This window comes from Lynx canadensis, chromosome D1 (assembly GCF_007474595.2).
Source record: "Lynx canadensis isolate LIC74 chromosome D1, mLynCan4.pri.v2, whole genome shotgun sequence".
In the NCBI taxonomy this organism is placed as follows: Eukaryota; Metazoa; Chordata; class Mammalia; order Carnivora; family Felidae; genus Lynx; species Lynx canadensis.
The window spans coordinates 62,159,078-62,170,391 of NC_044312.2; the positions used below are offsets into that span (position 1 = coordinate 62,159,078).

The 11,314-nt window shown below is 41.1% G+C and overlaps 2 protein-coding genes across 2 annotated transcripts; both read left to right on the forward strand.

Annotated features, from left to right (window-relative positions):
- The first annotated feature begins 3,096 nt into the window (after positions 1–3,096).
- LOC115525459 (olfactory receptor 52D1-like) lies at positions 3,097–4,065 on the forward strand. Its single transcript, XM_030332661.1, has one exon. The coding sequence runs from the start codon at positions 3,109–3,111 to the stop codon at positions 4,063–4,065; it is 957 nt and encodes a 318-aa protein (XP_030188521.1). The 5' UTR covers positions 3,097–3,108.
- A 5,853-nt stretch (positions 4,066–9,918) lies between these two features.
- On the forward strand, positions 9,919–10,875 carry LOC115525476 (olfactory receptor 52D1). The gene has a single exon (XM_030332686.1). It carries the CDS (start codon positions 9,919–9,921, stop codon positions 10,873–10,875), a length of 957 nt encoding a protein of 318 aa, XP_030188546.1.
- Positions 10,876–11,314: the final 439 nt, after the last annotated feature.

Below are 11,314 nucleotides of genomic sequence, written 5' to 3' on the forward strand. Positions count from 1 at the left end.
TGTTTCATTTCCACTTTCCTGGCAAAGTCATCAAGGAAGATTCTCCTTCCTTATTTCTTCCTCATTTTATCACCCCCCCCCCTTCTTGTTCTCTTTCTCAAAGTGTATTTCATGGACCAAGTCCCTGGAGGTCGCCGCTTTGCTTTACACTCCTGAGCATCACAGACAGAGTCAATAAATAAGCTCACTTATCAAGCCCGTTGACCAGAGGAGGCTGGGCCATAGAGCTGAGCCGAAGACATTCACTGAGCCCAGAAAACTCAGGTGAGAGAAAGATCAGCTACTTCAACCCAGATTACACATTCAGCCCCCTCTGCTCCCTCATCCCACACCCACCCAAACTTGCACAGAAACACAGCTTTTACCTCCTTTACTGTAAAACCAGATACACACCTCCGGCACAAGCTGTCCCTGGACGAGCTGTCCACACAGCCTCACACTCAGGACATCTCCAACACAGCTCCAACCTCAGCATGCCCCGCCTGCAAGTGTGTGTCTACCCCAGAGGTTCGGTCTTGAAATCAGATTCCAGCAACCATGTTCAAGGAAAAAACACAGAGTTAACTAATTGAGGTCTAGGTCAGAGAGAGGACTCAAGGACAAGACCCTGGGACAATTTGGGGAGAATGCCCCTATTGTGGACCAGAGTGGCACTACCTCAATATCTTATCCATTGTTTCCTAACGGGGGAATAAATCCAATTCTTCCGTAACCACAGTTTTTCTGGTCTTCACAACCCAGACTATCACAGAGTACCACTATCTCATAATAACCACTTAAAAACTTCCTTCAGGGGCAAGAATAGCCTGGGAAGAGAGGGTGTAGCCGCACACTGAAGATAAAGTTCTCAGACACTTAGGTTGAGCAGACGTGCAGGGCTGCCTCTGCTAGAGAAACAGCAGCGGCAGCAAAAGCAGCAAACTGCACATAGTTTTTATTTTATGTTCGCCAGGTATAAACATCAAACAATGTTACAGTCTGGGAGGAAAACACAAAGAGCCTCCAGACATAGACCAAACACACATCTGGTGTTTACCTGAAAGCATGCAGGGAAGGTGTGCAGTTTCAAGGACTGCTAGGCAACTACAGTGGGTCTGTCCCCTGAAGGGCTCCTGGGGTGGGGGATCTTGGGGCTCTGTTCTCATGGTGCTGTGGCATTCTACAGCCTTGAGACCAGAACATCGCTGATGTTTCAGCAATTACCCCATTCACTTTCCCAGGGCTTACAATACACTCTCTACAAATAACCACACAGAGGGGAAGAGAAAGAGAGCTCTCTGCCCTCCACCATTTAAGCCTCTCTCCTCTAGTGACAAGGCTCATGTCAAGGCTGAGCCCAGGGCCAGTTGAGGTCATCAGTGAAAGAGTCTGTGCAAACAGGAGAGGCTCCCTAATTCTCTTTACCTCTTTCTTATTCAGGTAACAAATAAAGTGATTACAGCCTTATGAATTGATATTAGACAAAGTGCCTTGTTTGAAAAACATAGGATTTCAGATATTGGTCACATTTATGCACATTTGGGTAAAGTAAAACTTGAAACTCTGAATCAGGACGCGTAAATCATTTCAGTTGTGCAATTAACATGCTTTGTGATGTGGATGACATCAGTTTACTTCTCTGGACTTTGTCTTCCCACTGATTAGGGGTGCAAATGATGATTATTCTCTGTTTTATCCAGAGGGCTGTTAGGAAATAAAGAAGTTGAAAAAAAGGGGGGGTGATTATTTGGGGTGTCAAAATTATAAATCTCATGAATATTACTTTTTGCTGAACCATAAATTTTGTTAAGGTAATAAATCACATGATGCCATTTCAGATTTAGAGATGGAAAAAAAAAGAAGTCCCAAAAAGATTGTCATATTTTTCGAATGCCACATAATGAGCAGACCTCAGAGGAAAGAATGACTAGAGTCATTGGTTTTTTAAATTAAAACTGCCCAAAGAAATGGAAGATTTGTTCAAAATCACACATCAGTTTTGTTAGAGAATCCAGTCTAAAATTCAAGTTTCTCGATATCCTACATAGGTTTCCTTTCAGTAGGTGATGTGCTTTTAAAATTAGTTACCCTTCTACAACAAAACCAGATTCCTTCTCAGAATATCTTCTCTGTGAACAACCCCAGGACACTCCATTTTCTCCCTTAGTCTGCCTTTTCAGCACTTGGTGTTCCGATCTAGCCTCAGTATCCAGCCATCTCACTGGGAGGCATGCAGGTTGGCTTTGCCACAGTAGGGAGTGCCTTCTCTCAGCTACAATGTTTGATGTCACTTGCTTTCTTCTATCATACCCTGACAAATACTCAAACCACCGTAGACACTCAATCATGAGAATTGTAAACATATTTAGGTGGCCTAGCCTCTTTATAATCATTCGAGGTGGGATACAAAATGAAGTTGTGTACTGTATATATATGAAGATACATTACAAATACAGAAAATATAGATTGTATTATTATTCTTATGAATTTTCAAAGTCAATGGTATCTTACTAAAGTTATCAAAATTGAGTCTTGAGTGAACATTGATCAAAATGTCTAGATCCAGACACAGGCATGATCAGTGTAGAGTACACAATTTCATAAAAGCATGATCTCAGCCAACAGGATTTTGTAAACTATTTGAATGATCAAAAATTAAAAGACCATTAAGGAACAGAAGAAAGTTATGGCATCTGGAATCCAGAAAAACTTTCACTGAAGCGTAGAAAAAAGAGAAGGGGAAAATAAAGACAGAAGACTCCATAGGCATGGAAAAGGCATGAACGAGAGAGTCAAGGAACAACCATCAACGTGAGTCAACTAAAAGTTAAAAAATGCTGGACAGGATGTGTAGGAGGTAAGTCGTGAAGGATCAGCTTGGAAATATGCTTAAATACTTTGGAATATGGAACTCAAAACATGATTGACAAGTACAAGAATTAACAGAAAGAAAAATCAGCAGACTGTATGTGATAGAATCTTTCAAGATATTTGAACAAGTTAATAACAGTAAATATTTTTCTTACCTAAAAAGATTATTTAACAGAAAGTTCATCATCTTATGTGAATGATGTTACAGGGAAGGCATTCCATTACCCCTTGGATAAAGGCCTTTATTTACCAAGCAGAATGCCTGCTTCCAACATCAGTGATGACAGTCTCCCAGGCACACTCATCCTGACGGGCATCCCAGGGCTGGAGTGGGCCCACGTCTGGATCGCCATCCCCTTCTGCGCCATGTACCTGGTAGCGCTGGCTGGGAATGCTGCCCTCATCCTGGTCATTGTGACAGACAGTGCTCTTCATGCACCCATGTACCTCTTCCTGTGCCTTCTTTCGCTCACCGACCTGGCTCTCAGCTCTGTCACTGTGCCCAAGATGCTGGCCATTTTGTGGCTTCATGCTGGAGAGATTTCCTTTGGTGGATGCCTGGCCCAGATGTTTTGTGTCCATTCTATCTATACCCTGGAGTCTTTAGTTCTTCTAGCCATGGCCTTTGATCGCTATGTGGCAATCTGCAACCCACTGAGATACACAACCATTCTCAACCATACCGTCATAGGCAAAATTGGCCTTGCTGGGCTATGCCGTAGTGTGGCCATTGTGTCCCCATTCATCTTCTTGTTGAGGCGACTGCCTTACTGTGGTCACCATGTCATGGCCCACACATACTGTGAGCACATGGGCATCGCTCGCCTGGCCTGTGCCAACATCACTGTCAATATTGTCTATGGGCTGACTGTGGCCCTGCTGGCCATGGGTCTGGATGCCATTCTCATTGCCATTTCCTACGGCTTTATCCTCCATGCTGTCTTCCGCCTTCCATCTCAAGATGCCAGGCACAAGGCTCTGAGTACCTGTGGCTCCCACCTGGGGGTCATCCTGGTCTTCTACATTCCTGCCTTCTTCTCCTTCCTCACCCACCGCTTTGGCCAGCACCGAGTCCCCAAGAATGTGCACATTTTTCTGGCCAACCTGTACGTGCTGGTGCCTCCTGTGCTCAACCCGATCATCTATGGGGCTAGGACCAAGGAGATTCGGAGCCGACTTCTGAGGCTGCTACATATGAGGAAGGTCTCATTGTGAGTTCTGACCAGTGGTTGGAGATGACAAGACTGCTAAATAGACCTGATAATTGTCTGGATGCATGTGTATGGGTGGAAGCCTTTGATGTGAGAAGGATAATCACTTGTAAGGAAGCACTGGAAAAAAGGGAATGGCCAGATAATTTGGACATGTTAAGGGTTACACTGAATATCCCCCTTTAGCAATTCTGAATTGCCCAGAATGAGATTATATTTTTTTCTGTCATCTAAACAGGGAGTATAATTTACCAGGAAGCAATGCATCTCTATCTGTAGTTCACACTGCTTCTCATTGTAGAAATATTCTACTGGGCAATGAAGTAGAATAACAACAAAAACAGCATATTTGGAATGAATCTGAATCTGAGCTTCAAAACTCTGAGCAGTGATTAAGAGCATAAGAGCACAAATGGTGTAATCAGAGTGCTTGGGTTTGAAAACTTGTTTCTCCATTCACTACTTTTTTGAAGTTGAAGTTCTAAGCCCTAATGTAACTGTGTTGGAAGTTAGCATTTAGAGGCATAATTAAAGTAAATGAGGTCATAAAGTTCTGTCATGACTAAGTTCAGTCATGACTAAGTAAGTCATGGTTCTTTTTTTTAAATTTTTAATGTTTTTGAAAATTTTTTGAGAAAGAGAGAGAGAGCACAAGCTGGGGAGGAGCAGAGAGAGAGACACACAGAATCTGAAGCAGGCTCCAGGCTCTGAGCCGTCAGCACAGAGCCTGACATGGGGCTTTAACTCATGAACTGAGAGGTCATGACCTGAGCTGAAGTCGGATGCTTAACTGACTGAGTCACCCAGGTGCCCCAAGTCATAGTTCTTAATGAGGAGTTACATGAAAGATAATTAAAGAAAGATTCAAAGAGTAAAGACCTCTTTTTTTACTTGGTTAACTTCAGGTAATTTTTGCAATTTTATTTAAATATCTATCACTAGACTATGCTGTTAACTGGAAAGAAAAATAATTCTGAAAGGTGAATTATTAAATTTAGTACTTGTAAATATAACTGTCATATTTTATGAACTCCTCTATTTTTCAAAATTCATTAGATGATTTCTAAAGATAAAAAAATTATGTCATGTTTTATACATGTTTTTGGTTTTAGTGAAGATGTACGTTAGAAAAGTTATGTATTATTCATTAAACACTATTTTTATAAACTTTATAAAATATTTTTGAGTTTTATTAAATCCTAAATTTCGTTAATCTCAGACAATTTTTCCCATGTTCTTAGTGATATGTTTCTCATTTATTTTATAATAAAAAATTATCAAGTATAGCTAAACGAATGGATTTATTTTGATTTTTATATATGATTTATATTTATTAAATCCCAAAATGTCATACAGGTTATAACACACGCATGCACAAATATGAGTACAGGGTTTTTGTGTTACTTGCTAAGCCATCGTCTCTCAGCTTCAAACCCTTCTGTGCTCTGCTTGGGGATGCCTAGGCTGGGACCACGCTTTCCCTCCACCTGCTGGCTGGCTGTTAGACGCTGCCAGTAGAGGGCAGTAGAGGCCGATTAGAGAGCTGGGTCAGGGCTAGGGGATTTGATTATCCCATGCACACTCAGTTCCTGTTCGTGTCACCCAGGTTCCCCTGTTTTCACTGGTGATACCAGTTGATTCTAAGAAACAGTAGGTTTTAAGTGGCTTTTTTTTTTTGGTCCTTACTTTGAAACAACCTCGTCATGTTCTTCAGATATACCAGCATCACCTGGCTGGAATCCCTCCTCAGAGTACCCACTATGAGGGCACTCTCCTTTGCCAGAAACTCCTCTCTCAGGACCATTGCTGATTACAGCAGTTACTCTCAATTATGACTGGATTCCCACAGTGCGGAAGAAACTCCCTCCACTCCCAACTAAGTTACTTACTTAACTATGGGTTCTTAGAGCTTATTTTTATAAAGGTACAATTAAGAGCATCTAAGTACAAACCCTACTTCACTGAATCAATATGGACTAATGAATACATGAGGTTAGTTGGAAAAAAGTAAAAGCTCCACCAACCTCATTAAGAAAGAATATTCTGAAAACAAATTAGCCCTATGTATATAATTTATAAAATTTAAACATTATCATATTGCTTTTATTAATTAATTATTATAATAATTGTTATATTACAACATTTTAACATTTGCATCCCATAATTACAAGAAATAAAATCTCCTTGTATTATTAGAAACATATAAGTGTTATAATGAGATATTCAAGCAAAAATATACATGTGGGAATACAGACCAACTTTAAAGAGAGAGAGCAATATTTTTGAATTTCTGAAAATTAAGAAAATCTAGCTCAAATACTTTTAAATGGGCATTGCTGAATTGGAAATTTCTAGGGCATACAATTTCCATAAAATAAATTAAAAACTGTCCTATGGGAGTTTTATTTCTAATGTCAATATTCACAAAATACTAGAAATTAGGTCTTTTTCTGCTCTTTAAAATTTTAATGAAAGTTCTTAGAGTCCTTTCAAAGTTTTGAAGAGAATATAGTGATTTGAAAATTCTTTTAGGGTATATCCACATGAAATGTTTGAAGACCACTAGATTACAATAATTTGAAAGGAGATATATATATTACAAAATAAGAGAGGTGAGTACTCTGAAGTCATGGAAGAAAAATTACCTATTCTTCAAAGGGTTTTGATGCCAGGAATCCCTGGTGCAGGGACCAGAGAGATGGCTGGAGTTAGGGAGCTGAGGGGATCTACCTAGAGCACTGATGTCATTTCCAACCAGGTCTGGCTTCATGGCAAATGAGCAGGACAGTTACATGGTGCCCATGCTCAGAAGGTCCTTGTGCTTTCCTTAAAGCTCTGCTGTCATCATATTGAAATTCTTGGCAATTTGATATTTGAACTTGTGTTCACTTTGTAAGATCACTTTGTAAGTGAAGCCTACAGTACAATGATGTATGCACTTGTCCACTACCATCATTTCCTGCCCATGAGCATAGAATTCTGGTGGGTTCACAGTGAGAAGAGTTCCAGGAGGACAGAAACAAAGAGAAGAAAAGAAAGGAAGAGACAAGGAAGAAAAGAGAAACAGAGAGATGAGAGGAAAGGATAAAACATAAAACAAAGTATACCGGATGTTTCATTTCCACTTTCCTGGCAAAGTCATCAAGGAAGATTCTCCTTCCTTATTTCTTCCTCATTTTATCACCACCCCCCTTCTTGTTCTCTTTCTCAAAGTGTGTTTTTCATGGACCAAGTCCCTGGAGGTCGCCACTTTGCTTTACACTCCTGAGCATCACAGACAGAGTCAATAAATAAGCTCACTTATCAAGCCCGTTGACCAGAGGAGGCTGGGCCATAGAGCTGAGCCGAAGACATTCACTGAGCCCAGAAAACTCAGGTGAGAGAAAGATCAGCTACTTCAACCCAGATTACACATTCAGCCCCCTCTGCTCCCTCATCCCACACCCACCCAAACTTGCATAGAAACACAGCTTTTACCTCCTTCAGTCACACAGTGTATTCAGATTCATACCTCCTGCACAAGCTGTCACTCGACCACCCTCTGTCCCCAGAGCCTCACTCTCAGGACACCTCTCACATAGCTCCAACCTCAGCATGCCCCACCTGCAAGTGTGTGTCTACCCCAGAGGTTCGGTCTTGAAATCAGATTCCAACAACTGTGTTCAATGAAAGAACACAGAGTTAAATAACTGAGGTCTAGGTCAGAGAGGGGGACTCAAGGACAAGACCCTGGGACATTTGGGTGGATGCCCCCATTGTGTACCAGGGTGGCACCCCCTCAATATCCTTATCCCCTTGCTTCTCAGGGGAAATAAATCCAACTCTTCTGTAACCACAGTTTTGCTGCTCTTCACAACCCAGAATATCACAGAATACCACTATATTATAATAACCACTTAAAAACTTCCTTCAGGGGCAAGAATAGGCTGGGAAGAGAGGGGAAGGGAAGATGGTAATAATTGTCGCTCTCTGCCCTCTACAATCCAAGCCTCTTTCCCCTAGTGTCAAGGCTCGTGTCAAGGTTGAGACCAAGACACTTTGGTGTCATCAGTGAAAATCTCTGTCCAAATAGGAGAGGCTCCCCAATTCTCTTTATCTCTTTGATATTCATTAACTAATAAATTAATTGCAGCCTTATGAATTGATATTAGAAAAAGTGCCTTATTTGAAAGAGATATCTAAGAATTCAGATATTGGTCACATTTATGCATATTTGGGTGAAGTAAAACTTGAAAAATCTGAATCAGGACACATAAATCAGGACCCTCATTTCAGTTGTGAAATTAACATACTCTGTGATGTAGATGACATCAGTTTACTTCTCTGGACCTTGTCTTCCTATTGATTAAGAGTGCCAATGATAATTGCACTCTATTTTCTCCAGAAGGTTGTTAGATAATAAAGAGGTTGCAAAAAAATAGGGGTGATTATTTGTGGTGCCTATATTTTTAATTTCATGAATATTACTTTTTGCACAACCGTAAGTTTTTTGAGGATAGAAATCGCATGATGCCATTTCAAATTTAGTGATAAAAAAAGAAGGCCTGAAAATGTTGTGGGATTATTCCAATGCCACATAATGAGCAGATACAAAACAGAGAATGACTATTGAGTCATTAATTTTTCCAAATTAAGACAACCCAAAGAAGAAAAATATTTCTTCAGTGTCACAATCAATTCTGTTAGAGAATTGGGACTAAAATTCAAGTTTCTCAGAATCCTGTACAGATTTCTTTTTAGTAGACAATGTTTTACTAAGGGAAAATGTTTGAAAATACCAGCTAGACTTCTACAACAAAAACAAATTCCCTTTCCAAAATATCTTCACTGTGAGCAACACCAGGACACTCCATTTTCTCCCCTGATGTGCTTCTGTCAGCACTTGGTCTTCTGATCTAGCCTCAGTATCCAGTCGTTACACTGGGGGTCACACAAGACCTCAGGTTGGCTTTGCCACGGTAGGGAGTGCTGTCTCTCAGCTGGAATGTCTCATGTATCTCTGTCTTTCTTCTACTGTATCCTCGGGAATACTCAGCACACTGTAGATAATCAGGAGATATGGAAGCACAATCAGGTGGACTAGCCTTTTTCTAGACATTCCAGGTAAGATATAAAATGAAGTTATGCACTGTATATTTATGAAGATACATACAAATGCAGAAAATACAGTGATTGCATTATTATATCATGAAGTCAAAAAGTCAATGATATGTTAGTAAAGTTAATGGAATTGAGTCTTAAGTTGACGATTTACAAAATGTCTACATCAGGACTCAGTCATGGTCAGTGTAGAGTATACAATTGCATAAAGGCATAGTCTCAGCCATTGGGATTTTGTAAAGTAGTTGAAGGATAAAAAATAATAATAAAAGATCATTAAGGACCAGAAGAAAGGAAAGTCTTCTGGGAGGCAGAAAAACTAACTGAAGCTTAGAAAAAAGAGAAAAAAGCTTAGAAAGGAGGGGGAAAATGAAGACAGAAGATTCTATAAGCATGAATGAAAGAGAGAAGGAATATTCCTCAATATGAGTGGACTAGACTAATAAATGATGGACAGGATATGTAGCAGGTAAGTTGTGAAGGATCATATTGGAAAGATGCTTAAATGTTTGGTGCTTGGAATATAGAACTATAAACATCATGGATGGGTACAGGAATTAGCATAAAGAAAAAAAAGACTATATGTGATAGCATATTTCAAGACTCTTGAACAAGTTAATAATAATAAATATTTTTCTCCACCTAAAAAGATGGTTTCACAGAAAGTTCATCATTTTATGTGAATGACCCAACAACCTGATATTACAGGGCCAGAATACCATGACCCCTTGGATAGAGGCGTTTATTTCCAAGCAGAATGTCAGCTTCCAACTTCAGTGATGATAGTCTCCCAGGCACACTCATCCTGACGGGCATCCCAGGGCTGGAGTGGGCCCATGTCTGGATCGCCATCCCCTTCTGCGCCATGTATCTGGTAGCGCTGGCTGGGAATGCTGCCCTCATCCTGGTCATTGTGACAGACAGTGCTCTTCATGCACCCATGTACCTCTTCCTGTGCCTTCTTTCGCTCACCGACCTGGCTCTCAGCTCCACCACGGTGCCTAAGATGCTGTCCACTTTATGGCTGCATGCTGGAGAGATTTCCTTTGGTGGATGCCTGGCCCAAATGTTTTGTGTCCATTCTATCTATGCTCTGGAGTCCTCAGTTCTTCTAGCCATGGCCTTTGATCGCTATGTGGCAATCTGCAACCCACTGAGATACACAACCATTCTCAACCATACCATCATAGGCATGATTAGCCTTGTTGGGCTATTCCGTAGTGTGGCCATTGTGACCCCATTCATCTTCTTGTTGAGGCGACTGCCTTACTGTGGTCACCATGTCATGGCCCACACATACTGTGAGCACATGGGCATCGCTCGCCTGGCCTGTGCCAACATCACTGTCAATATTGTCTATGGGCTGACTGTGGCCCTGCTGGCCATGGGTCTGGATGCCATCCTCATTGCCATTTCCTATGGCTTTATCCTCCATGCTGTCTTCCGCCTTCCATCTCAAGATGCCAGGCACAAGGCTCTGAGTACCTGTGGCTCCCACCTGGGGGTCATCCTGGTCTTCTACATTCCTGCCTTCTTCTCCTTCCTCACCCACCGCTTTGGCCAGCACCGAGTCCCCAAGAATGTGCACATTTTTCTGGCCAACCTGTACGTGCTGGTGCCTCCTGTGCTCAACCCGATCATCTATGGGGCTAGGACCAAGGAGATTCGGAGCCGACTTCTGAGGCTGCTTCACTTGGGGAAAATTTCAACATGAAATTTGAGTACAGGCTAGGGATAAGGAAAGTAAATGGGTTCTGAGCGTTCTAGGTACATTTACATGGATGGAGGCCTCTAATATGACATAAGCGTGTTTTTAGGAGAGGAAGTAGTGGAAGCAAAGGGAAGGTCAGATGAATTGGAAATACCAAAAATCACATTGAACACACCACATTCTTGAGGCTCTTTGGGAAACGCTGAATAACTCAGAGAGATGATAATATTTTTACTCTTGGGGAAATTTTACAATTAGGAATAAGCACACCTTGGAGATATCTCAGTAGCTACGATAGTGCCCGTGCAGAATGCTCCTGATTTTTTTTCTTTTCCTGCAAATATTTCCATGACTTACTAAAGATCAAGTCAATTCCTTTTCTTAAATGAGTCTGTGTTTCATAGTGGAAATATTCTTCTGTGAGTCCAAGTTTAAAAAAATG